The 24,764-nt window shown below is 41.7% G+C and overlaps 1 protein-coding gene across 2 annotated transcripts; it reads left to right on the top strand.

Moving 5' to 3' along the window:
- Positions 1–439: 439 nt before the first annotated feature.
- On the top strand, positions 440–24,137 carry ZBTB11 (zinc finger and BTB domain containing 11). 2 transcript variants are annotated; one of them, XM_084843219.1, is made up of 11 exons: positions 440–2,609; positions 5,523–5,758; positions 5,896–6,127; positions 7,094–7,911; positions 8,730–8,909; positions 9,482–9,715; positions 10,835–10,979; positions 12,446–12,563; positions 16,618–16,776; positions 20,460–20,635; positions 21,237–24,137. In XM_084843219.1, the coding sequence occupies exons 1-11, from the start codon at positions 2,300–2,302 to the stop codon at positions 21,746–21,748; spliced, it is 3,120 nt and encodes a 1,039-aa protein (XP_084699345.1). In that variant the 5' UTR covers positions 440–2,299; the 3' UTR covers positions 21,749–24,137. The 2 variants fall into 2 exon arrangements, with proteins under 2 accessions (XP_084699345.1, XP_084699346.1); XM_084843220.1 differs by lacking the exon at positions 440–2,609 and adding an exon at positions 2,624–3,019.
- Positions 24,138–24,764: the final 627 nt, after the last annotated feature.

Here is a 24,764-nt window from a genome sequence, read left to right as displayed (position 1 = left end):
GGGGGTGGGGGTGGCGGCAGGCCGTTCCGCCACCGATTTCGGGGGGCCGAATGCGCTGGCATTCGGCCTCCCCGAGATCTGTGGCGGAATTTCTGTACATCCCTAGGTGTAGACTCACTTTTAAGGCTCTTCCTATACTCAGTTGTGGATAAAAACACCTTACAATACACTGCTGCCACTCTAAATATGCTCTTGATGAATTCAGAAGTGGACTTCTGAACCTTCACCACTTATATTGATAAAACTTCAATACATCAAATGGATTTTATGATGTCTTGAGTCCTTTTATGACCAGAGATATGATAGTTGAGAACTTATTGGATGTTCTTTAGTTATTCTTTGTTATTCTTTAGTGTCAACCCAGCAACTAATTATACAAACCTGAAATATATTTGAAAGTTATAAAAATTATTATGGAACAGAGGTTGGATATGCAGTCCAAAAGTTCAAGTATGTAACTTTATTGTACTTGTGTTGGATATTTTAGCATTATTTTAAAAGAAATGTTTCACAATTTCTAAAACACATTCCTTCATACATGCCTTAACTGCTTCTTACAAGCCTTCAGCTCCTGTGGAAGTCTGCATACTAGATATTGGTAGATTTATACTGCTACAGCTGACTTGTAGACTATAAAATGAAGCAAATTGCCTGCTTCAATATTAAGGTGTTCAAACCTCAGCCAAGCTATAAATTCACTGGATGGCTTTAAGGAAGATTGACCAGGGTTTTTTAATCTGTAGTTGCCACACTTTTTTAACAACTGGATCTTCTGTGTATTCACTGAGATGTTCTACTGAATTTAAAGGAACCTCCAAGCAGGTTAATAGGACTAAAATAAGGGAGATGGCATTTTCATCTGTGGTGCCCCATTTATGGAATGCTCCCCAGAGATGCCTGCCTGGTGCCAACAGTTCTATCCTTCAGATACCAGGCAAGTTTTTATTTACCCATGCAGTGGTTATCTGCCACTCTGGTGGAGATGTTAATTGCTGTAAACCTTCCTGGAATCTATTTTGATAAAAGATGGTATACACATTTTCCATGTAGCCTGATCCCATGATGAATTGAATTAAAAACTCAATCCTATACATGTATTTAAAAAATTCTGCTCTGTCCTTCAGCTAATCAGGTTCCCAGAGTGTCTTATATAGTATTGATAAAACAAGACAGTTCTTGTGTGCAGGTTTACAGCATAAAAGACATGACACAAAGAAACAAGGATAAGGAGGGAAGAGGGAAAGATGCCAAGTTGCGTAGTACTTCTATTTCAGCTGGTCATTTGAACCAAGTCCCATTGAAATTATAGTCTTTGGTAAAAACTGTTAGGATTGCACCATAGGTATATTTTAACTGCATAGGAGTACAACTTTAATAGTATTCTTCATCTTGTAGATTAATCTGAGAAGGGAACTCCTGGATTAGGCTACGATGCCAGACTGAATAAAGTTGATCTAACTTTCCATATACTACCCTGGCCTTAAGTGACCTCAGGATTGTCTCAGCGTGTAACCTAAAAAAACCCCTAGACACTGCAATCTAAAAACTGGCTAGGTAGATACTCATATTTCAAGAAGGCTGCTTTACATTAATTGTATTTATTTTGGGAAACTTTTTTTAAGCCAGCATAAGAATGGGATCTTTTGCCCTGATCAAAGATGGTGGCGATAACCCCCGGCGCTCTCATTGCCTACGAAAACCCGCCCACTAAAAGGAGCTCAACCCCGCAGCCCTTGCCCGATTGCAACATGGCAGCGCTCTCCAAAACCACTTCCCCTCTCATCTGCGCTGAGGGCTAGGCTACATCTTCCCAGACCTCACTTCCGCTTGTGCAGCAGCCATTTTGTCTTTCCGTTGAAACTGCTGCCCGAGCTTCTTCCTCCCACCCGTCGCCGCGGACTGCGAAACTCCAGTTCCACCCCCTGGGGCCCGGCTCCTTCTAGACCCGACCACTTGGGTTTTCTTTTCTGCTTGACCTTCCCCAGCCCCTTTCGGTCCCCCTTTGCTCTTCCCATTCCCTCGCTCAGGTTCGTCTTCTTCCTGACACCTGTGACAGGAGACCGCCCGCCCCGCGACGCCTTCCTCCCCAGCCCCCCTTCTCCTTAAGAGCGCTCTCACGCGCCTCCTTCGCCCCCGAGGGTGCCCAAGGGCGCACCCCCCTCCGACCCTCGCAGGACGCGCGCTCGCCCCCCCCCCCAACGGCTGAGCTGCCCCCTTTCCCCTCCTCCGCTGAGGGAGCGGGGGGAGAAGAACGGGAGGGGGTCCCTCGGCCGCCCGGCCCTCCTGCCTCCGCCCGGCCATGTCGAGCGAGGAGAGCTACTTGGCCATCCTGCGCTACCTGACCAACGAGCGCGAGCCCTACGCGCCGGGCACCGAAGGCAACGCCAAGCGCAAGATCCGCAAGGCGGCCGCCTGCTACGTGGTGCGCGGCGGCACCCTCTACTACCAGCGCCGGCAGCGGGACCAGCAGCGTTTCGCCGAGCTCGAGGTGGTGCTGCAGGCCGAGCGCCGCGCCCGCCTCATTCGGGCCGCCCACCTGGAGCCCGACGGCTCCCACCGGACCCGCCTGCAGACATGGCAACGCCTCTCCAGGCGCTACTGGTGGCGAGGTGAGGAGAAGAGGGAGAGCGTGGCGCGTGCGTGCGGCCGGGTCGGGAAGGCGGCATGACCGGGCTCGGCCGTGGCAGGCGGGCGAGCGTCCCCCCTCCCTCCGTCCGAGGGCGAAGGTGCCTCGCAGCGGCGCAGTGACACGCGACTCGCCCGCCACACCCCCGCCGGCTCCGGCCTTTGAGGAGCGCCGCCCCTGGTCGAGGCGGACGGCGCTAGCCTCGGGGCTCCTGGCAGCCCTCGGGAGGCGTGGGCGTTGCCTGCGGTCTGAGATGCACTGCCGCGAAAAAGAGCTCCTTTCCAGCTCCCCGAATCCCACCGAATGCAGTGGGACTCGCTCCTTAGCGGCATACATGGGGTCGAAGCCAGGCTAGCTCGCCCGCGTGCACAGTTGGCCGTGCCCTCGAAATCAGTGGGTATTATGTCTGCGTAACTCTTGCGCAGGAGCCCAGACTAAATGGTACTCCTAAGCGTGCCCCAAACTCTGAACAGGAGGGGTATTGTGTCTAGGCTAAGCTGCCATACCTTCTAATTTAAAAAAAAAAAAAATCATTTCCTATGTTTTCAGCTGGCTTTGGGAACAGCTTAGAACTCTAGAATAATTTAAAATATAACTACTGAGCATATATACTGGAAGGAAGCCTCATGGAGTTTATTGGGGCTTTCTTTCAAGTAAGTATGCATAGCTGAGGTCCCCCAACATTGTGGCTGTGGAGGCCTCCCATGACACCTTCCAGGCACCCTGCTCCTTGTGATTGTTGGGGTTTTTTTTTTTATCTTTTAAGGTGTTTTTTCATAAAAAAACAAACAAACCAGGGGGCTGGCATGCTGCAAAGCAACTGGGTCTCGTGTGACATCTTTATTTCTAGGCCCAAGAGGCATTCTTGAAAAAATAAAAACGATGGGTGACTGGGGCCTAGTACTTTGTTTTGAAGTGCGGCCAGCTGCCCAGAAAAAAGGGAAAGGTAGGCAGAAGGTTGATGGGGAGCCTCCTGGAGGACTATGTGTGTGTCAGAATTGGGGGGGGGGCATGGCAGGGAGTGAGGGGGTGTTTTGTTTGTGGTCTCTTTGTGAGGGCAAATAAGCGATCATGCATTTGGGGCTCAATCTCCCGTCTCTCCCTTGTGCTCAATTTCTTGGCCAATTTACTTGTTTCTGAGTGTCACCAGTTTGCCTTCTATGAAATGGTTGTTGGAGCAGAAAACTGGATTCAGAAGAGTGATTTTGTGTTTTGGAGCTCAGACCACACCTCTGCTTTGTACTTAGGTTATAAGCTATGTTACTTTTCTTTTAGCGTCAACAGTTTTCCTTTGGGAAATGCGTGTTTTGTGACTGGCTATGACTACCATGGTAGTCATTTTGTGAATGGGCAAGCCCCTCATGGCAGTCATTTTGTGAGAGCACCCACAGCACTCTCTCGAAATTCCCAGTGTGCCCACTGGCCACAAAAGGTTGGTGTATAGGATTGTAGCTGAAGAGAGAATCATGCTTTTAAATATAATATTTAGTATTATATATGGCATTTGTGGTATTCAAGGGACTTCCTGCCAGTGTAAGCTAGGTAGGTCAATATTATTCCTAGACCAGTCCTAGCTGTGCGTATTCAGAGGTTCTGTTGATTTCAATAGATCTCTAAGTAAGTTACTGTTTCCAGATGAGGGAGGTGATCCTAATTATTTGGAAATTCCATTCAAATCAACACTTATTTCTGAGTAAACAGAAGTTTTGTCAGTTAAGTGCTTTTAAAAATTCTTCTTTGGCATAACTATTCAAACCAAATAAAAATAGATGATAATATGCGAAGTAGTTCCGCTGAATCTGTCTCTTGAAAACAGATACAGGAGCATGCAGTCTGGATTTGATTATATAACAATTGACAAGGAGAGGAGAATTTTGGAGAGCTTCCAGACTCCCAACAGTGATTTGCAAAAAAGTCACTAAGGGTGCAGTCCTATGCATGGTTAGACAGAAAAAGGTCCTACAACTCCCAGCATTCCCCATGGCTGGCTGGAGAATGTTGGGAGTTGTAGGACTTTTTTTTCTGTCTAAACATGCATAGGATTGTGCACAAGAATATTATTGTAACACAAAAAATGTAAAATGTTTCTTTATATCCAGCATAGTATCTTTTTTTGAGCTTGTGTTTAAAAGTCTATAATTGGGGTGGGGGAGAGAGAGAAAAAAAACAACTTCAAGCCAATGAATTGAATACAGCATTAATAAATCCTGGAGACCTCTCTTCTTCTACATGGTGCAACTCACTGCTGTGGCCAGCTGATTATTTGTTAGGGATTCTATACACAAACATCAAATACAAAGGATCAGGCCATGGTTTGCATGATTTTAGGACGTGGGACAGAAAAGCTGTAGCGGTGTCATAGACAAGGCTTGCTTGCCAACCAGGAGCATTTCTCAGAGGCGGCATGGAGTGAGACTTGGAAATGGGTCTAAACAAATATATGTCTTCTTGGGAACTCCCTGTGCTGTTGGGTTCAGTAGTAAGCTAAAAGTGTGAGATTGGGAAGCAGCATTTTTTTTAAAAAATGGGAGGGGGTTGTGTAGCATTTTCCTATATGAGCCAATAACAAAGTGTGTTACTGCCATGATTTGGCACGTGGACTATTTAGTTTGTGGGATTAGATGTCTTGAATCAACACATGGAGCCCAGACGTGCACAAAGCACAACGCAAGGTCTGGGAGCGGGCAGGGGTGTTTGCTGTGTTGGTTTATTCTGTTTCCATACAATTCCAGTGGAAAGCAGCTATTATTATTTATACAAAAGACGAATTCTGTCAATTTCCTGAATAACTGCGGAATAGTACCTGAAAGAGTAAAGTACCTGAAAGAGTAAAGGCAAAGTCATCCTTCTTTAATAAAACAACATGCTCAATGTGTTTTGTTTTTTTTGTCTTTAGGTATTCTAAAGCAAGTTAAAGATTATATTAAAGAATGTAGTAAATGCCAGGAAAAATTAGATCGTTCCAGATCATTGTCAGATCCTTCTGAAATGCTGGAAGAACTAGGATTAGACACAATATCTCATGAAGATAGTAATGAAACAGATGATGAAATAAGTAACTCAGCATCACTCCCGGCAACTTCACCAAAACCTGTGAAAAAGAAGCCAATAGCCAAACACGAGCTTGTATTTGTAAGTAACTTTTCATATAATCTGGCACTGAAGGTTTGTTTTACATTTTTATTACCTGTTGCTATAAATGAGAGAATGAAAGTCGGACTTCAGTCCTTATTAGTTGTAGCACTCTGCTTGTTGCTTTTTTATTCCAGGTTGATAGTAAAGGCCTTGTGAAACAGTCTTCCCCAAAGCATTGTCAATCAGTTTTGAACCAACTGAATCAGCAGCGGCTTTCCAATCAATTTTGTGACGTTACTTTGCTTATTGAAGGAGAAGTGTACAAAGCACACAAATCTGTTTTGGCGGCCAACAGTGACTACTTTAGAGAACTCTTTATCGAAAAGGGAGCTGTTTCCAGTCATGAAGCTGTAGTAGATCTTTCAGGTACCCAAACCATAAATATGTATAAATAATATATATTTATTAAACTTGTAGACTATCCAAGATAAAAGATAAGACAATTTACTGCTGTCTTTTTGAAAGCCTATAAAATGGTTTACCCCCCCTCCCCCCCCCCAAAAAAAAAAAAAAAAAACAATTTGAGAGGACTGGGTGCTTGGTTTCATTATTTGTTGTGCAGCCTGCATGTATTGACAGGCAGCTAATTTAGTTTTCTCTAACTGGTTTGCTTTGTTTTATTTTAATATATTTATATCCCACCTTCCAGAGCAAGAATCCTTCCCAAGGCAGCTTACAACAATTTAAAAATAGTACTTTACATACAGTTAAAATCAATCAAAATAACCAGATAAAAATTGCAGCAGCAAACCACACATATGACAGATCAATAACACCCCAAGCCCATTTCGATGTCCTGATAACTCAGGGTTCTGGAGAACTCTGGCTTATCAGGATCAAGTAGCGTGCTGATGCACACTGCCCAGTTGCTCCTGCTTAGCTCCTCCTACCAGTAGGATCAGGTAAACAAACCATAGACCCTTCATCCGTGGCACATGGAGCCACTCTCTACTAGTATAAGCTCTCCAGAAAAGAGGAGAGGGCGTTTCCTTTCCACTAGAGACCAAAGCAGGCAAATTCTACTTGTAAGGGCTTCTAGTGCTCTCTTACCATTCAGTTTCCCATTTCTGCCACACAGTGTCTGATTGTTAGAATGCTTTAGCTGCACCTCTACACCCTTCTCTCCTCTACCCAAAATGCTTAATTCTGGCAGTATTTTTTCTTGAAAGCTCTGAAAGTATGTTCTTAGAATCCACACACACCCCTCCCCGAGGACTTGTGCATATAGTTTGAAGCTACTGTTACAGTTAGCTGATAACCTTTTTTGTTAGTCATTTGCCTTTAAATAAATTGTGGGTCATCTCTTAAAATCTTCCTCCTTATTTGATGCAGGGTTTCGCAAGGCCAGTTTCCTCCCTTTGCTGGAATTTGCCTATACCTCAGAGTTAACTTTTGATTTCTGTAACATGGCAGCTGTTGCTGAATTGGCTCAACATCTCCTCATGACAGAAGTCCTGGAAATCTGTGAAAATGTGCACAAACAAATGGAAGATAAACAAATCACTGTCTACCAGAAAGGAGATGTTCAGGTAGTAGAGGTAGCTCAGAATCTTCTAGAGCAGAATGAAAATGAAGTAAACCCTGTGAACAGGACTTTACCTACAGAAGATACAGTAGCAACTGTGAATGGAACAAGCACTGAAGTAGAAGAGATGACTACATCAGAGGCTGCTTTGCAGACTGCTTCAGAGCCTCTTGTGGACAATCCTCCAGAGCCACCAGTGCATTCTACTAGTGTTGAAACCACTGAAAATGAAGAAAAAGCTCAAACGGTGGAATGTACAACAAATCAGACTATATCTGAGGTGCAGACTGAGCCTCCAGCAGCGGAGCAAGTCGTTACCAGCACTCAGGCAGAAAGTGATGTAGATGAAAATGTAAGCGGTGAACAAAATATGAGCAGTGAAGCAAATGCAGATGCTGCTGCTGAAGACTCCCAGGAAGGACTTAAACGAAAACGTGGCAGGCCATGTAAAGCACAGAGCATACCTCAGTCACAATTGGATACCAGTGTTTCCAGTCAAGATGACACTTATAAAAGCAAGCTTCGCCAGCGTTCTGTTAGTGAGGGTGGCTATATCCGATTGCACAAGGGTATTGAGAAGAAACTACAGAATAGAAAGCCAGCTCCCAAATCAGCTATCCAGCAGGTATGAAAAGTCTGCTCAAAATCTTAGTCCAAAGGTTAAAATAAAATTGATTCGTGTTCACAGAACAGCTTAAAAAGTCTTGTAGTTGTAAGCATTTATCAAAATTGGATGTGTAGGAGAGCAGACCTTCCTACAGGGCTTAAAACAGTTCCTCAGGAAGGTGCAAGCACTCCGCTTTCTCTTCCTACTGTGAATATGGCCTGACATTTATATGGCAGGATATGGACCTGATTCTTTCATCCAGATACAGTAACAATGTTGACTGTATGCCATGAGCCTTTGGGACCACCATCCTCCCCTTTTCAGTTGATCTGTACAGCTTACACAATACCTGAGACAAGAACAAGCTTATATTTGTTTTGTCTTAGCTACATTTGAAGCTTAACTCATTTGTTTCTTCGGTTGAGGAGGCTTATTGCAACAACGTTTGACAACCTATGAATGAAAGTGTAAAATACACATTAGAATAAGCACAGCCAATATATAAAATCACTTGTGGAATGGTGTAGTAGCATGTACTGGGTGAGCAGAAAACATTAATGGCAGCTTCACTTTTAGGTGAATATTAATGCATAACTATACATTTGTGCTCGTGTCAAATGTTGTATTAAATTATGTCTGTATTAATTTGAGTAGGTGGGTTTTTTGAGAAAGATCAAATATATCTACTGCATTTCCCTTGAATCGAACTTCTGAGATAGGTTTTAAAAATAATTTGGTTGTGTATAATGCACCTTCTTTGTGTTTCTCCTCAAGTAATTGATTTTACTGTTTTTTTCCTACGTAAAGTTAATTTTAATTAACAGTGTTCTTATTAGGTTGCCATGAAGCTGGTGCAAAGAGGCAAGAAGATGAAGCAGCCCAAGAGAGAGACTACAGAACACAGTGAGACAGAAGCTCAGCACAAATGCAATGAATGTGGAATGATTTTTCAGAGACGTTATGCTCTTATAATGCACACACTGAAGCATGAAAGGATGAAAAATTATAAATGCCCAGTAAGCTACTCTTAAAATGTACTCTGAGCAGGCACTTCTGTAATACTGCTACTCTATGCATTTATTCTTTAAAACTTGGGTTTATCTAGTTGCGTTAGTCCAGCCATGAAGCATTATCTGGATAGGTGCATTGCCTTCCTTTTGATTCTTCTACTTTCAGTGCTGCAATTGGTATCTAATGTTTTGATCATTTCCCAGAGTGGTTTCTAAAAGAAGGTAACAGTGCCAACTTAATCTACTCTTCCATATGTTTCAATCCTTCAGTCAGATAACCTTATAGATTCATAGTCCCCAGATCTTGGATAATTGCATAACAAATGCGGTAGCCATTCAGGTGTGTGAACTGTAAATATGCCTGAATTAGGACAGTCTTTTAGAATTCCAGATTTCACAGATATCTCTGAAAGCCAGACCTACACATTGGTATTCATACATTACATGTACATGGAAGATACGCAGACATGGAAATAACTGCATCTACAAAATTGTAACAAATGCTGGCCTCTAATTCTTTGTACTAAGATTGTAACAGATTATCTATGAGAAATCAAAACACATTTTTGTTTCCTTAGCTTTGCAAAAAAGAGTTCCAGTACGGTGCCTCGCTGAGAGCTCACCTTGTTCGTCATACCCGAAAAAATGAAGTAACTGTTGCAACTGCTAGTATAGAAGAAAGTGGTGCAACTGTGAAGGGCAGAACTAAACGGGAGTTTATCTGTGATATATGTGGAAGAAGTTTACCTAAACTCTATTCTCTGAGAATCCATATGTTGAAACATACAGGTGTAAAGCCACATGCATGTAAGGTAAAAAAGAGTAAAACTTGATGTCCTCACCTTTTTAATGTAACTCTTGCAATATTTAAGCCATGTAGATTAAAGCTTAGCCTAAATCAATACTAGAAAAATTACTATCTGAAAGTAATAGAAATTTTAACAATTCATATATTGGATTGTATCCAATGGTCTCCTTCTGCCAGTGGAATGGACAGTGCTTGTAGAGCGAATTTCCCCTTCCACCTATAGCCCCTCCTTTGAGGGGTTGGGGGAACCTCGGGAACAGATTTGGGGATACGTAGGAACCTGTAGGGGGAGGAGGGAAATGGGAACTCCCATCACGTGAGTGAACTTAGGTTGGATTTAGCCCATCAGCTCCTAAAGTAAAGGGGGGGAAATGGATGGAAATATTTTTAATGTAGCCCAGACCTTGAAAAGCTTTAACATTAAACTATGGAACCCATATTGTAGCTAGAATCTGTGCTCCGCATTACTTTAAAAAGATGGATGCTATTCATATTGGTGGCCACCTTTTTTCACTGACTTAAATTGAAATCCAGGACCTTTGGGATTTCTAGCATTGGCTCCAATGATAACTAAACTGTTCTTTCAGTACATAAAGTGGGTAATGTATTCAGCACATAAATGAGTTTGGATTTTGCTGGCTTCTATACACATTATAAACATTTCTCATTACGTTTGTAGGTATAACAAAGGGGTTGGAGTTTAGTTGACTGACATATGCTGTGTTTTTGCCATTTTGCAATTTCAGATTTGAAATTAGAATTGGCAGTTATAGGAGGTTTCCTAAGAGTTGATCATTATCAGTTTGATCTCAGTTCACACTATGCTTAACCATTGTTTGCACTCACCTAAAGACCTCTCAAATGCTTTTGAGCTTGTGTTCTCTTACTGAGATAAGTTTTTTTTCTTCATTGGAATGTTAAAGTAGCTCTGCTGGTACAAAGCTTGCCCCTTTCAAAACAATCTAATTTGCTTGCTATAAAACTACTAGTATCAGAAAAAGAAAATGTTATGTCCTTCCTGACCATGCAATGCAGGTATATTCAGCAAACTTTCCTTTGTCCTAGTATGATGCTGTCTGTTTGGAAGGACACTGACATTCTCTGACCATTTTGTCTTATATAGATTTGTGGAAAGTCATTTACCTACAAACATGGTTTAAAGATGCATCTTGCACTCCATGAGGCACAGAAGCAGTTTAAATGTGAATTGTGTGATAAGTCCTTTGTCACCAAAAGAAGCCTTCAGGAGCATGTAAGCATTCACACAGGTAAATGAAAGAGACCAATTTTAATTTAATTTAATGCAAGAATTATACAGTCAGTTTTCAGGAATGTATAAAGTGAGTATACTAAACTATAAACTGCAGCCAAATATTTGGCTAGCAATTTCAAATCAGTATTTGAAATTCAGCACTCCACCTACCTTTGGGCAAGGACCTTGGCAACTAGTGCTGTCCTGTGGCAAGTATTTGGCTGGCTACTCTGGCCAGCATATGAAATTCAGTAGTATCTGTTTCATATTTACTGCTTTTTGGTACTACATATGATTATTGTTTCAGAACTATGCTGCTAGCAGTTCTGAATCAGCAGAAGAGCAGGATAGAAATAATAAATTATTTCCTCTTAATCTATTTCCACCAACAGCACTCATCACCCATGTGCCCTTAGGACAGGCATGAGGCTTTTCTTCATCTCCTTTCTAATCCCTGTTCCCACAGTCTCTTCTGTTTCTAGTATTTTTTGATAAGAGACCTTCTTCTGCCAAGGTCATTTCTTGTTTTCCATATGACTTCACTGATCTTTGACACTCCCTGGCTCCGCTGATCACAGCAGTGAGAATGTTTAGAAATGTTATCTGACGTTACAGCAGCTTACTCAGTGTCTTGAATGAAGGGGTGTGTGTGTGCGTGCGTGAGAGAGAGAGATTGATTGATTGATTGATTTATAGTTGGGCAGAAGCTGCACATATTTTCTATGGTGGAGGTAAAAGGTCTAAGTTCTATTGTAATTGGTTTGTAAATTCAGGTGCTTCACACTTATATAAAAATATCACATACACCTAGCACTGAGTGAAAACCTAGAGCTTCAATGTGCCTTTTTATAGGCTCACTGCAATGCTGTTTAACTTCCCTCTGCCATTTTTTCTCTCTCAGTTCTCTACTCAGATTCCACCCAGCCATCTCCTCCATTTTTTTTTCAGATTATCCTTTCTGAATCCGCTGCTCAGTAATTCCTCATCTCGTGTCTTCTCCCTCCTATCCCCACAGACCCATTTCTTCTTATGTCTCCATTCCTCTTAATCCCCCTTGGCCTGTTCAGTTATTGTTTTTCCTCTGCTCTAGCTGTCCTCTTTTTAAAACTTTAAATTTTTGGGAACAGATCAATGACAAAATAATTCTCCTTTATTTGTAATGAGACTAGAGTCACAATATGACCTAGCTGCCGCTGTGCCATATGCTTCAATATAGCTATCTTCCTCTGATCTCTCCTTCAGCCCATTAGCTCTGTCCGCCCCATATTTCTCAGCTATCTCCCTGCCTCTGATCCCTCTGTGTTTTTTCAGATGTTCAGTATTGATCACCCATTATAGGTTCCACTTTCCGGAGCATATAAAATCCATTGTTTTATTGTTTTATGTATGAGTAACTTTACTCTAGCATGATGTTGAATGTAATTATTCCTATGGCTTAAGAAGTAATGTTTATTGAAGACATTGCCACTCTTTCCTTATCAGGAGAATCAAAATACTTTTGTTCACACTGTGGAAAGTCTTTCCATAGAGCTTCAGGACTTAGTAAGCACATAAAGAAACACCAACCAAAACCTGAAATTCGTGGCTATCAATGTACCCAGTAAGTATTTTATGGCTTTAGAAGTGTTAAAGATGTTTTTGCTAATCTCGTCATGTATCAAAATGAATTCCCATGTTATTTTCAGTGAAGAAGGCCCAAAGTGGATAAGGAAATAACTTTTATGGAAGCTGGTTCTGTTGTTGAAAGAGTGCAAACTTTCCAATAGCTCTAAGGAAAGCAGTGAACAGCACTCTTCATATTTGTTACTTAGTGCCTAATTTTTATTTAGCATTGTTACAAGTGGAACCTGCAACAAAATAATACAATGTGGAGTGCTCCTGTTCAGGGTTTCCAGCCAGTCATGCTCCCTTCGAGGGTGCTTCATTCCATTCCCCTCCTCCTCAGTTCCCGTACCCCTCAAACAGGCACTTGTTATTCTTTGGCCAGGGCCAGCCCAAGACATTTCGCTGCCTGAGGCGAACCACAAAACAGTGCCCTCCCCATGTAATCTGACCCTGGGAAGGCACCTAAGAGTGCAATCCTATGCATGTTTAGACAGAAAAAGGTCCTACAACTCCCAGCATTCCCCAGCCAGCTGGGAGTTATGGGACTTTTTCCTGTCTAAACATGCGAAGGATTGCACCCTAAGGCTGCAATCCTATGCACACTTATCTTCTAGGTAAGCCCAATTGAACATAATTGGACTGACTGCTTAGTAAACATGCCTAAGATTGTGTTGCATATCCTAACAACCAACACAAACCAACTCTTACAATGGATACTAACAATTCCATATTTGAGCAAGACATTGTTTTGCTCTTCATTTCCCTCCATATTTTGCATGATGATCAAGAAGTGAAAGAAACATCGCTATTAAATCCCCCTTCATTCAGGCTGCTGTAAGGGACAAAAAAGCAACAACCCTAAACATGCTTCCTGAGGGAGCTGGTGTATTGCAGTATCTCCTGTCCAGTGGTGGGATAGTGTCCTAGCTGGCTTTGGCTACTGGAGTATAGTCTGGAGTACTGCCAAGAACAAGTTTAAACACCAGAGGTTTTAAAGGTGATTCTGTAATGACAGAGGGAGCTGCAAACTTCAGTTAAGAGTATTAAAAACTTAACAAGTTTTTATGAATTTTTCAAAGCAATGGCGTGGGTGGGTGGGATATTTCCAGAAGGAGGACAAGGGGCTGACCATTTCCACACCCTCACTTCCTAAAGGCACATCAAAAGGGGTGAAGAAAAAGGAGTGCATAAAAAATGCACACTCTGGATATACTTAGGCAGTGATCTAGGCATTGAGTATTGCTTACAGTTCCAATATCAACAAGATATAAAAGAACCCTAAACACAGCAGTTTTTTGCTACCATCACTTGAGTTAACTTTTGCAATTTTCTTTCTACCCTTCCTCCATACAGGTTTTAGCTCCTCACCATTACTAGGCTTCCTTTGATTCCTGTTAGTAATGCTTCTTTGATTAAATATTGGAAATAAACATTGGAAAGGGGTGTGTGCTCTGACTTGGATTCCTGCATTGAGCAGGGGGTTGGACTCGATGGCCTTGTAGGCCCCTTCCAACCCTACTATTCTATGATTCTGTGTGTGTGTGGGGAGAGAATCAGAAACGCCCCCAGCTGAAACGGGTACAGACTATACAGATTATGAAGTGAAGCAGTTTATATTTTCTACATTTCAAATGGCTATGTAACTTTTTAACATGCAGGCCATTTGATGGAGATAATACTTTATTTCTTTTAGACTGCAGTCCTATACCCATTTACCTTTAGGGCTTATTTCTAAGTAGACATGCATAGGATTGCACGGTTAATGTTTATGCATCCTGTTCAGCCACTTCACACATAGGGTTATTTGAGGGTTGTTTCCCCCACAAACAAGCCATGCCACCTAGGTTCGGACAACATGACAAGCCATGCCCAGGTGGGTAATTAGGGAAATGGTGCTTGGCACGCACTGGCACACGCTGGGGATTAAAACAAGCCACCATGGATTATTGAAGCATCCTGTTCACAGTCACATTTATTTAAGCCACGGTGGCTTGTTTGATCATATAAACTGGGTCATTTTGTGGATCAGATGCATACAATGAAAGTGGCGTGGGGGAAATAATCATGGGAAAACTCCAACAGGAATGGAGACAGACTACACAGAATATGAAGTGCTGCAGAAATTTATACATTCAAACAGCTAGGTAACTTTTCAAATATGCATACCATTGATATCAGTAATATTTTAAAAATGTGTATGCATCTTAACACTTTTCTTTAAAAACACATATTTAAAGTGAGGTACGCTAGAGTTTATATTTTAAGATTAAATCTTAAACACCCATGTAATTTTGGCATTCATTTGATAAGGTTGTTTATATATGTATGTATGTAATTAAGAATGTATATACCTCAGGGCCTGTGTAGTGCAGTAACTCTTTTGCCTCTTCCCTCATGGTGCTGCTAGTCCGTACCCAACCCAAGGCATGTTAGTCCTCATGGCGCTGCTGCCCAAGCCTCTACGCAAGTTTATGCTGCACCTTCCCTTCTCCTTGCTTGCCAGGAGACTTGTTTTGCCTGCTTGTGTACTGTGTAGAGCCTCAGAACATTGTACTCCGTTTGGCCAGCAGGCCTCGTGTTGAAGAGGGGGCCGGCTCTGTCCTGTCTTTCTTGCTGGGATCATCTGTGCCTACATTGAGCTGTTTTTCTTCCTTTCCCTTCTTCCTCATCTTGACTCCAGTGCTCTGCAAGAGAGAGGAGAGACTGAAGTTTAGTTTAGTCTCTCTCTCTCTTCTCTGGCAGCACGCTGGAGTTTGCACAGAAAAACAAAGGCAACCTGAGTGGCAAGGCACCCATGTAGCAGCTTTTGCAGGAGGTGGCTTGGTGGGTCCTGGGGCCAGGTATGGGGGTATACAGGACAGAGAAGCAGGCCAGGAAGCATACACACACATAGCAGCGCAGCTGCAAAGAGGAACAGCAGTGGCCAGACCAGACTAGGCTGCAGTGCAAGCCTGAAAAACCCACATTGCTGCTGTAGTAGAAGGAAAGGTGGCGGCCCAATAGGAGGGTGGCGGATTGGAGGCCCTGGCCTAATCCAGTGCTCTTCCCAGCCTGCCATCTGAGCAGAGGCTTAACTCTGCTTCAGAAGAGCCAGCCCTGTCTTTGGCCACTGAGCATGTTCAGTCTTCCCTGGTTTCTTTGAGGTAGGGGTTTGTTTGTTTTGCCCCTTAAGTTTTTTTCTGAAGATTTTTGTTGTACCTCCGCATATTTCAGGAAGTATGCTGGCTGGTAACTCCTCTTGTTTCTCAGTGGCTCAGTTTTGGCTACAATCCTGTTAGCACTCACTAGCAGAGTTTGCTAGTAGAGGGAATGATTTACAAGTGGGACACGTAGCAAAATGTTGCCGTCTATTCTTGCCTCCTAGCAAGAGTGCTTCTGTTCAGGGTGCTAGCCAGCTGTGCCCTCCAGGATACTATAAGCTGTAAGGAGCTCAAGTAGAACATTCTACCACCACTCACCCCCATTTCCCATTTTTCTTTCCCAACTGACACTCTGCATTCTCTGGCTACTGAGCCTGCACAGTCTTTACTGGTCTGTTGTTGTGGGAGAAAGCCTATCAACCTCTGACACTGAAAAGACCCACTCCTGATGACCCAAGTGGGCGGGCAGGCTCATACAGGAAGAGGATGAGTGTCATCACATTTCTTATCACTTGTAGAATGGAACTTGCAATAGCATAGCAGTTTATATTAGGGTGGTGAATGGCTGTTTGTATGAGTGAGGAAAACAGTTGAATTATTGCCTGTAAGAGGCATGGGAACAGTTCTGAGTTATCCAATAGAAAGATTTACGCTTTAAGATCAGCCTCTTTCCTCTCATGGTCTGTCAGGGTAGAGGATTATCCAGACACCAAACTTTTGTAGAATATCAAGTTGTGTCATATTATTGTGAAATAGTAATCTAATCGATTCAACAGAGATTATTTTTCAGACATGAAACACTCATCGTGCATGTAGACGTATGGTTACACCTTAATACATTTCCACAGTAGGTTACTTTCACAAATGTATATACAACACACTGTATAATCACATGCCATTTCATTTCAGATGTGAGAAAAGTTTCTATGAACCTCGGGATCTCCGGCAGCATATGAACAAGCATCTTGGTGTGAAACCATTCCAGTGCCAATTTTGTGGGAAGTGCTACAGTTGGAAGAAAGATTGGTATTCTCATGTGAAGTCCCATTCTGTTACTGATCCTTACAGGTAAATAAAGTTAACTAGTCTAAGCTGCGAATACTCAGATGATAAAAGCCTGTAACCAAGTCTGTGTTTTTGGTAATTCTGCTCATGCATAACAGGATACCTTTTGGGTGTATGCTAAAATGGTCTGCTGAGTCACAGCCAAGGGGAGTGACTTATTTTTTTAAAAAAATTATTCCGATTGTTGCCTCAACTTCATTATGTAAAAGTGATTGCGTATAATCAGCTGGTCCTGTGTTTAAGCAATGCCTTCATTCTCAATTCCTCTGCATGAATGGGAGGAGCAAAACTCTTTAGAATTCAACAACCTTTCTTTTGTGTTCAGATTTGTTCAGTTTGTCTTATAGTCACAGTAACCATCCTGATGGTTGACAGCTTTGTGTTTTCATAACGTCATCACAAGACTTTTTCAGTCTTGGTATTTAACCTTTGATAGCAACTTAAAGGGCTCTACTTTGAGCCAGCTCAACTTTCCTTAGCTCGGGAATGAGTAACAACTCCCATCATCCCTGGCCATTGGCCATGCTGAATGGAGTTGATGGGGGTTGAACTGCCAACAACATCTGGAGGGCCACAGGTTCCCCACCTTTGCCTTAGCTGAATACTTAATTCAAGTAGACATTATGGGCAGTATCCAGTGGTGTCATTCTGCAAAGTCAACTAGCACTAGCGGAGCTCCACCAAATCTTTCAGTTGTGCAAGTGGTTGTCTATTACTTTTGTGCAAGTATGTTGCACAGCTGGTTGCACAAATGTAACTTTTGTTGGATAGTCCTTTTGCACATAGGTCGGAACCTAGTTTTCACTAGTGCAATGTCACTTGTGCTAGAAGAATGACACTGCTGGATACTGCCCTATATTACTTGGACTTCCAAAACGTTTCTGACAAAAGCTCTTTAGTACTCTTGGCAGCCATGGAATACAAGGACAAGTCCTCCTATGGGTCAGTAACTGGTTAATTTTTTTATTTATTTATTACATTTCTATACCGCCTAATAGCCAAAGCACTTGGTATTTTATTAATACCCCAATTTTCAAACTAACTTTCCAAAGCAGCTTATATCTTAAAATGTATTGTGACCATAAAACGCGGTGTTAAACATCAAATAAAGGACCAAAATTACACAGCCACAGTGAAGACCAGGAGAAAACAGTAAGAGAACCAGGAAGCAGAGGGTAGAAATAAATAGATATTTCTCAGAACGGAGGGAAGTAAGTACTGTGGTCCACAAAGGATCCAGTGCTGTTTAATTTATTCGTAAATGATCAGAAGTTGGAGCAAGTAGTGAGGTGGGCCAAGTTGCAGATGCCATCATATTATTCAGAGTGGTGAAAACCCGAGTGAATTTGAAGAGCTCCAAAAGGACCTCTTCAAACTCAGTGAATGGGATACAAAATGGCATACTAGATTCAGTGAAAGTAAGCTTGAAGTGATGCATGTTGGGGCACAAAATATCCTCATTTTACATATACACTGATGGGATTGGCAGGGACAGTAACTAACCAAGAAAGAGATCTTGGGAACATGGTGGGTAGCTCAATGAAAATGTCAATTCGGTGTGCCATAGCAGCGGAGAAGAAAAAATCCACTCCTGCAAGGTTGAAAATGGAACAGGTGCTATAATGCTTTTATAAAGATCTATGGTGTGGCTGCATCTAGAATACTGAGTGATACATAGGGTACCCTGTCTAAAAATGATATTGTAGAACTGGAAAAGGTGCAGAAAGGGATAACCAAAATGATTAAGGAGCATCTTATGAGGAAAGGCTAAGGGTTTGGGTGCTTTTTAGCTTAGAAAAAATATGAAAGGTTTATAAAATTATACAGAGTTGGGGGAGATAACTGTTTTCTCTCTTACAGTACTAGAACTCAGGCTAATCCAGTGAAACTGATTGGCAGTTAAATTCAGGATAGACAAAAACCACTTCATAAATGCAAAATTTGCTGCTACTAGATGTGGTGATGGCTATGGGCTATGATGGCTTGAAAACGGGATTGGACAAATTCGTTAAATTGTTTATCAGTGGGTATTGGCCATGATGGCTAAATGGAACCACCAGATTCAGAGGCTGCATTCTTCTGAGTACCAGTTGCCAGTGGTGAGGGTGGGTTTGCCTTCATGCCCTGTCCTGCTGTGAGCTTCAGCGACTGTTTGGTCACAATTGGAAGCAGGATACTGAACTGCACACTCTTCAGCTGATCCAGCAGGGCTCTTACATTTTTACATTGTATTATGGTAATATGACTTTCAAATGCTTCTCACCATGTAAAGCAGCGGTCCCCAACCTTTTTGGCACCAGGGACCAGTTTCGTGGAAGACAGTTTTTCCATGGACTGGGGGGTGGGGGGGATGGTTTTGCTGGCGGACTTCCAGCCGCTGGGATGCAAATGAGTAAGATTTACGTAGCCTATTACTTGTGTCCCAGCGGCCGGAGCCGGCCAGGGCCAGCGAGGATTCCGGGTGGGGGGGACACGGATCGCCTCCCCCCCCCCCCGCAGACCCCCATGGACCCAAGGTAAGGGGGTTTCACACACCCCTATGGCCCGGTTCATAACAGGCCACGGACTGGTACCGGTCCGTGACCTGGGGACCCCTGATGTAAAGTACTGATAATGCTTTTATATATGGGCATTTGAAAAAACAAGAGCAAGACAAACTTATTTGCGAACTTAGCCCTGTGTTCATCAGAAATGGACACTTTGGAATCACCTAAAATATTTATTAGCTATAAACTTCCCATCCTTTATAACCTAATAATCATGATACTTGGCATTTATCGATTACATTTCTGGTGTTCAGAGTCTTCACATACAGTCTTAGCAATCCATACAACATCCCCGTAAGGTAGACTTGTATTATTTTATTCTCATATTACAGATGGGAGAATGAGGCTGAGAAAATAGTGGCTTGCAGAAGGCCACCTAGGGAATTGGTGGTTAAGGTAAAATTTGAACATGGAACTAGAACTACTCTGCTTATCCACTTGGTTCCAACAGCTATTTAAAATTTATCTTTTAATACTTTAAAAGACACCTTCCTATATTTGTAGTGCCCTGGAGCTAGTCCAACAACTCTCTTCACAAAGACATGATTCTTTTTAGATCCAAACTTCTCCAACAAATTAGTCCATATAATAGAAGAATACAGCCTGTGATTATCCAGTTTACAGGGTGATCGCCTTCAGGGATCAAGCAAAAGATGCATTATGTGAGTAGGATGAGGAATAAGGTTAGTATAGCATACTTGGAAGTTATGCCACAGGGGGATTTTGCACTCACCAGGTAATCTGAACTGGATGAAAACTATTTCCCAGCCCAAATATATGAAGCGCTTCATCTCTCAAATATGAAAACAAAATACCTATGAGCCTTCCTGAAACCGTTGTTAGATCTTTAGCACCAGATCACCCCAGCCTCACTTGTCTTCATTTTCAAAGATGGTGACAACCTTACTTTTTTATCACTGTAGGCCAGCCTTCTCCAACCTGGTGCCCTCCATGCCCATTGGCCATGCTAGCCAGTAATTATGGGAAGTTGCAGCCTACACACCTGGGGGGCGCCATGTTGGAGAAGGCTGCTGTAGGCTATTAAAATACCAGATTAAGACTTGAACTGTGAAAGCTACTCATAAGAGTTAAACATAGTTAGATCTTTTCTGTACAGCTCAGTTTTTTTCACTTTTTTAGGTGCAATGTATGTGGCAAAGAATTCTATGAGAAGGCTTTGTACAGAAGGCATGTCAAAAAAGCCACTCATGGGAAGAAAGGGAGAGCAAAGCAAAATTTGGAACGTATTTGTAAACACTGTGGGAGAAAATTCACTCAGCTTCGGGAGTACAGAAGACACATGAACAACCACGAGGGTAAATGTAACAAGTTTGATTTTAAAAATAGCGCTATGTTTAAAGAAGTGAGCAAAAACAAAGATTTAGTATAGAAATTACAAGAGATTAAATTTGATGGGAAAATCATTCCAGTCAGCGCTACTTTACCGTGCAGCAAAAATGAGTTAGATATAGATTGTACATCTGTACAAACACCAACAACCAAAGAATTAAAATTGGACAGATGAGATTATCGTACAGAATCTATACACCCATGATTTACTGTCTTATCGATGTACAGATGTGTTGCATCTTTGTATTGGGCAGCAGTGTCTTTCAAGTATAATTTATATCTGCAAATCTTTACAGAAGGTGTGTTTTTATATGTATCGTGATGCTAATATTATGTCGTTAATACATGTTGTGTCAAAATACCAAATCCAAAAAAACTCACAGTTCTTCACAGCGATACATCAAAATGTGAATCAGCAAAATAAGGACCTTTGAAAAGTCCTACATTGTAATCTGAAGGTCTGAACTTATCAGTGTGGGAATGCTGCCTAGTTATGCTTTCTTTAATGATGATTTTGCTCACCATTTCCAAGTCTGGTAACTTCTTTCTTGGTATTTTATTAAATAGGTGTTAAGCCCTTTGAGTGTCTGACTTGTGGAGTGGCCTGGGCTGATGCACGTTCTCTAAAGCGCCATGTGAGGTCACATACTGGAGAGCGGCCTTATGTTTGTCCGGTATGCAATGAAGCTTACATAGATGCCCGTACCTTAAGGAAGCATATGACGAAGTTCCACCGGGATTATGTACCTTGTAAAATTATGCTGGAAAAAGACACACTTCAGTTTCATAATCAGGGGACACAAGTCGAACATGCCATCAGTATTTTAACGTCTGATGTGCCAGAACAAGAAACAGAGGTTTGTAGTGAAGAGATTGAAACAGTAGTAGTGACTGAAGAAACACTTGAAGCTGTTGCAGCTACTGAAGAGTGTACAACTGTTTCCACGCTTTCTGACCAAAGTATCATGCAGGTTGTCAATTATGTATTGGCACAACAACAGGGACAGAAAATAGCTGAGGTCACAGAAGCTATTCAGACTGTAGAAGTAGAGGTAGAGCATGTTTCTGATCAGGACTGAATACAAATGTTTATTAATTCACAAGATTATGCCTTGGGTAAAGCAGAATGCAACTATCAAAGTACTAACTCACTAGACTTTTACAGTAAAACAGTAATTCCAGCACCCTGTTCTGAGTTTCTTGAACGTGTAATACCAACTTCTGTAATTAAAAAGTAATGTTGAAGAGACCCACAGGATAAGCCATGGACTTGTACTAAGACTACTGCATCAGTTGTAATCACCTAGTAAAAAAAATAAAATCTAAAAATAAAGTCATTTGTGTGATAGTAGGTAGGTATGATGTAGTTTTTGTTTTCCTTTTCCAACTGTTTACTTTTATAAAGTCATTTTCTTCTATAGGGTAGTTTGGTATACCAAAGAGTTGTGTCAGTCATTGTAAAATTCATTTATATTTTTGAAGTTTATAGCAAAGCAGGATAAAAGGTGTGATCTGTAAGTTAAAACTATGAACCTGTTATTGATACAGGTGAATATTGTTATCATGACGAATATTGTGTTCATGGGAATTACTGTAAGGTGGTCAGGCTCTGACACGTTAATCTCTGCACAACTTTAAAAGTAGATGTGTAGAGCTACAATTTTCTCGTGTATTAAGGCTTCCATAAGAACTATTTCCATAATATTTACATTGTAATCAAGTACAATTCTTTGGTAGTTCAAACTGCATTAAGTTATAGGCAGTCTTGCAGATAAACTGGTTCATATTGAGTGTAAATTCCTGCCTTACGTAAATTTTGCATAACCTTTAATACTTCCAGTCTGCATGTCTTGAGACTAGTAAACATATTTGTATACTTTATAAACTGGTGAAACTATGTTTTATTTAAGAAAACTATAAACCAAGAATGAAGCAAGACATAAGTGTTGTATATAGGAAAACAAAGAGTAGTTATTTTTGAAACTTATAAGGTTTTGGCTTCCATATGGTTTTAGTGTCCTATTTTTTTGTAAAATATGCTGTCTTGAGATTTAATGAAATAAACCCTAGGTGTTTGTTTTTTAACTAAGGTTCATATCTGAGAGAAATATCAATCTGGCCCATTAGAGTAAAATACACAAGTGCACTCTAGTATTCTAATTGGCTTGTTTGTTAAGTTGCATCTAAGGAGCCCATCCTGCCAATGAAACAACTTCTATCAGCAGAATGGGGCGGCAGGGGCAGCTGCCCCTCCCAGTGTAGCTCCCATGCACCACTGAAGTGTTCTGGAGTAATAGGGGACCCTTTGGAGGTTTGGGGGGCTGGAAGGGAGAGGAAGAGAAAGTCCTGCAATGCCAGTGGGAGTCCACTCATGCAACATTAGTTTTCAGCCACTAGAAAATTATTTATGGATATAGTGTCATACATTGAAACATTCCCCATAAAGCTCTAGTCCTGTGTATTTTAGTCATGTTAAGCTTCTGTTAAATTTTTCTTTTAAAAGACCAAATTCTGTATTACTTCAGAGTCTGTGAAACAGCCTGACAGAACCAATGCTTTGAAACCCTAATTGGGAAACTGATTATTTTCTGTAAATCGTGGGTAGGTGGTATGTTCATTGCCAAGCCACATGGTAGAGTTTGTCAAAACAGATAACGTACAATTGCGTAGTGTCTGTAACCTTTGTATAATACCTTAAGTCACAGAACATTCAAAAAAACTAAATCTGTCATAGAACTCCGTATTATATTGGGTGAAATCCAGTGCAGTTTTTCTGCTGACAGAATTGCTTCTGTCAGTAGAACCAGGAGGGGGCAATTCCCCCTCCCCGGCTCAAAATCTGCTCTGCCTGCATGCCCGGAGGGATCCTGTGATGCAGATTTTCAAAGGGGGCAGTAGCGGGGAGAGGAGGGGGAGAAAATCCCATTGTGTGAGTGGATGTAGTGGAACCAGTGACTTAGCTACTGTGATTTGTTCCAGACTTTTGGTCTGTCCTACTGGTGTAAGCTCCTCAGCACCTAATGCTGAGCATTGGAAAATGTGCAGTAGCCCAGGGAGTTGGTCCAAGTATAACCATGTGGATCTGACATACCCAAAGGCTGTGAAGGTGGCAATATCTGAGCATCTCAAGTGGCTGAAGGGATGGTACTTAAGACCAGGAGATGGTGCATTTTACTCTAAACAATTAAAATGGTTGCTTCTAAATATTTTAGAATATTTGCTGTACCGAGTTTATGCTTTCACCTTTATGATGAGTAATGAAATTCCAGTTGAAATACTGATACTTGGCAACAGGTGTTAACTTTCATGGGTGCAAACTTTTCTGTCTCACTTGACTTTGTTTTTATTAAACAAAGGATAACCAGCTAAACACTGTTGTCATATTGCTATTTATGGTGAGCAGAAATGTGTAATTTGTCTACTGTTCAAACATGTTCTAGTAAAATAATCTTTGGTGTTTTCTTTTTGAAACATTGCTTTCTCTGTTGAAGGAACAAATCCCTTTTGTAATGGCGCTTTAAGCTCTGGATGTATATATGTTACAAACAAAGACCATAAAGGAGCATAATGCAAGTAATGGGAAAGGTAATGTGCTGTTGGCATTGGTCATGCTGCCTGGCCCCTCCTATAATGGCCACATATTAGCATAATCATGTGCAACAGAAAAGCCTATGAGCAAGCAGGTGCTCACATCTAGGCTTCTGCATGTCAGGACGCTGACATCCCTGGTCCACGTTACTCATGTAAAGCCTCCTTCATCCAAGCAACAGGTGAAAGGAACCCTTGTTTAATGTAAAACTCGAAAATGTGTTTGTTATAGGACTATCCGTGTAGACGATGCTTTAGAAAAGCCTTTATCCTATGTGGTCTACAATGTAGAAATAGACATAAGGGCAACAGACAGGCTTGCATTCAATATAATTGCTCTCTGAACAGAATGAGCTTCTGTTCACAGCAAGACAGCTGTGCTCACAGGAGTCCTTCCAATCACAAAGTGATTACAATTGGATGCAATGCACAGGAAGGCAAGGAAATGAAGGAAAGGGTAAAAGGAGCAAAATATGCCATTATTGCAGTAGCATATATTTAGGTTTA

This window comes from Heloderma suspectum, chromosome 3 (genome assembly GCF_057233095.1).
Source record: "Heloderma suspectum isolate Gila_16-S chromosome 3, 16-S_ref, whole genome shotgun sequence".
NCBI lineage: Eukaryota > Metazoa > Chordata > Lepidosauria > Squamata > Helodermatidae > Heloderma > Heloderma suspectum.
This window is presented reverse-complemented; position numbering and strand designations above follow the sequence as displayed.

Excerpts from the sequence above, each read along its gene's own strand:
- ZBTB11 (XM_084843219.1), top strand. The coding sequence starts at position 2,300 with ATGTCGAGCGAGGAGAGCTACTTGGCCATCCTGCGCTACCTGACCAAC. Across the intron at positions 5,759-5,895 it reads CCAAACACGAGCTTGTATTT|GTTGATAGTAAAGGCCTTGT; the intron begins GTAAGTAACTTT and ends TTTTTATTCCAG. Across the intron at positions 20,636-21,236 it reads ACACATGAACAACCACGAGG|GTGTTAAGCCCTTTGAGTGT; the intron begins GTAAATGTAACA and ends TTTATTAAATAG.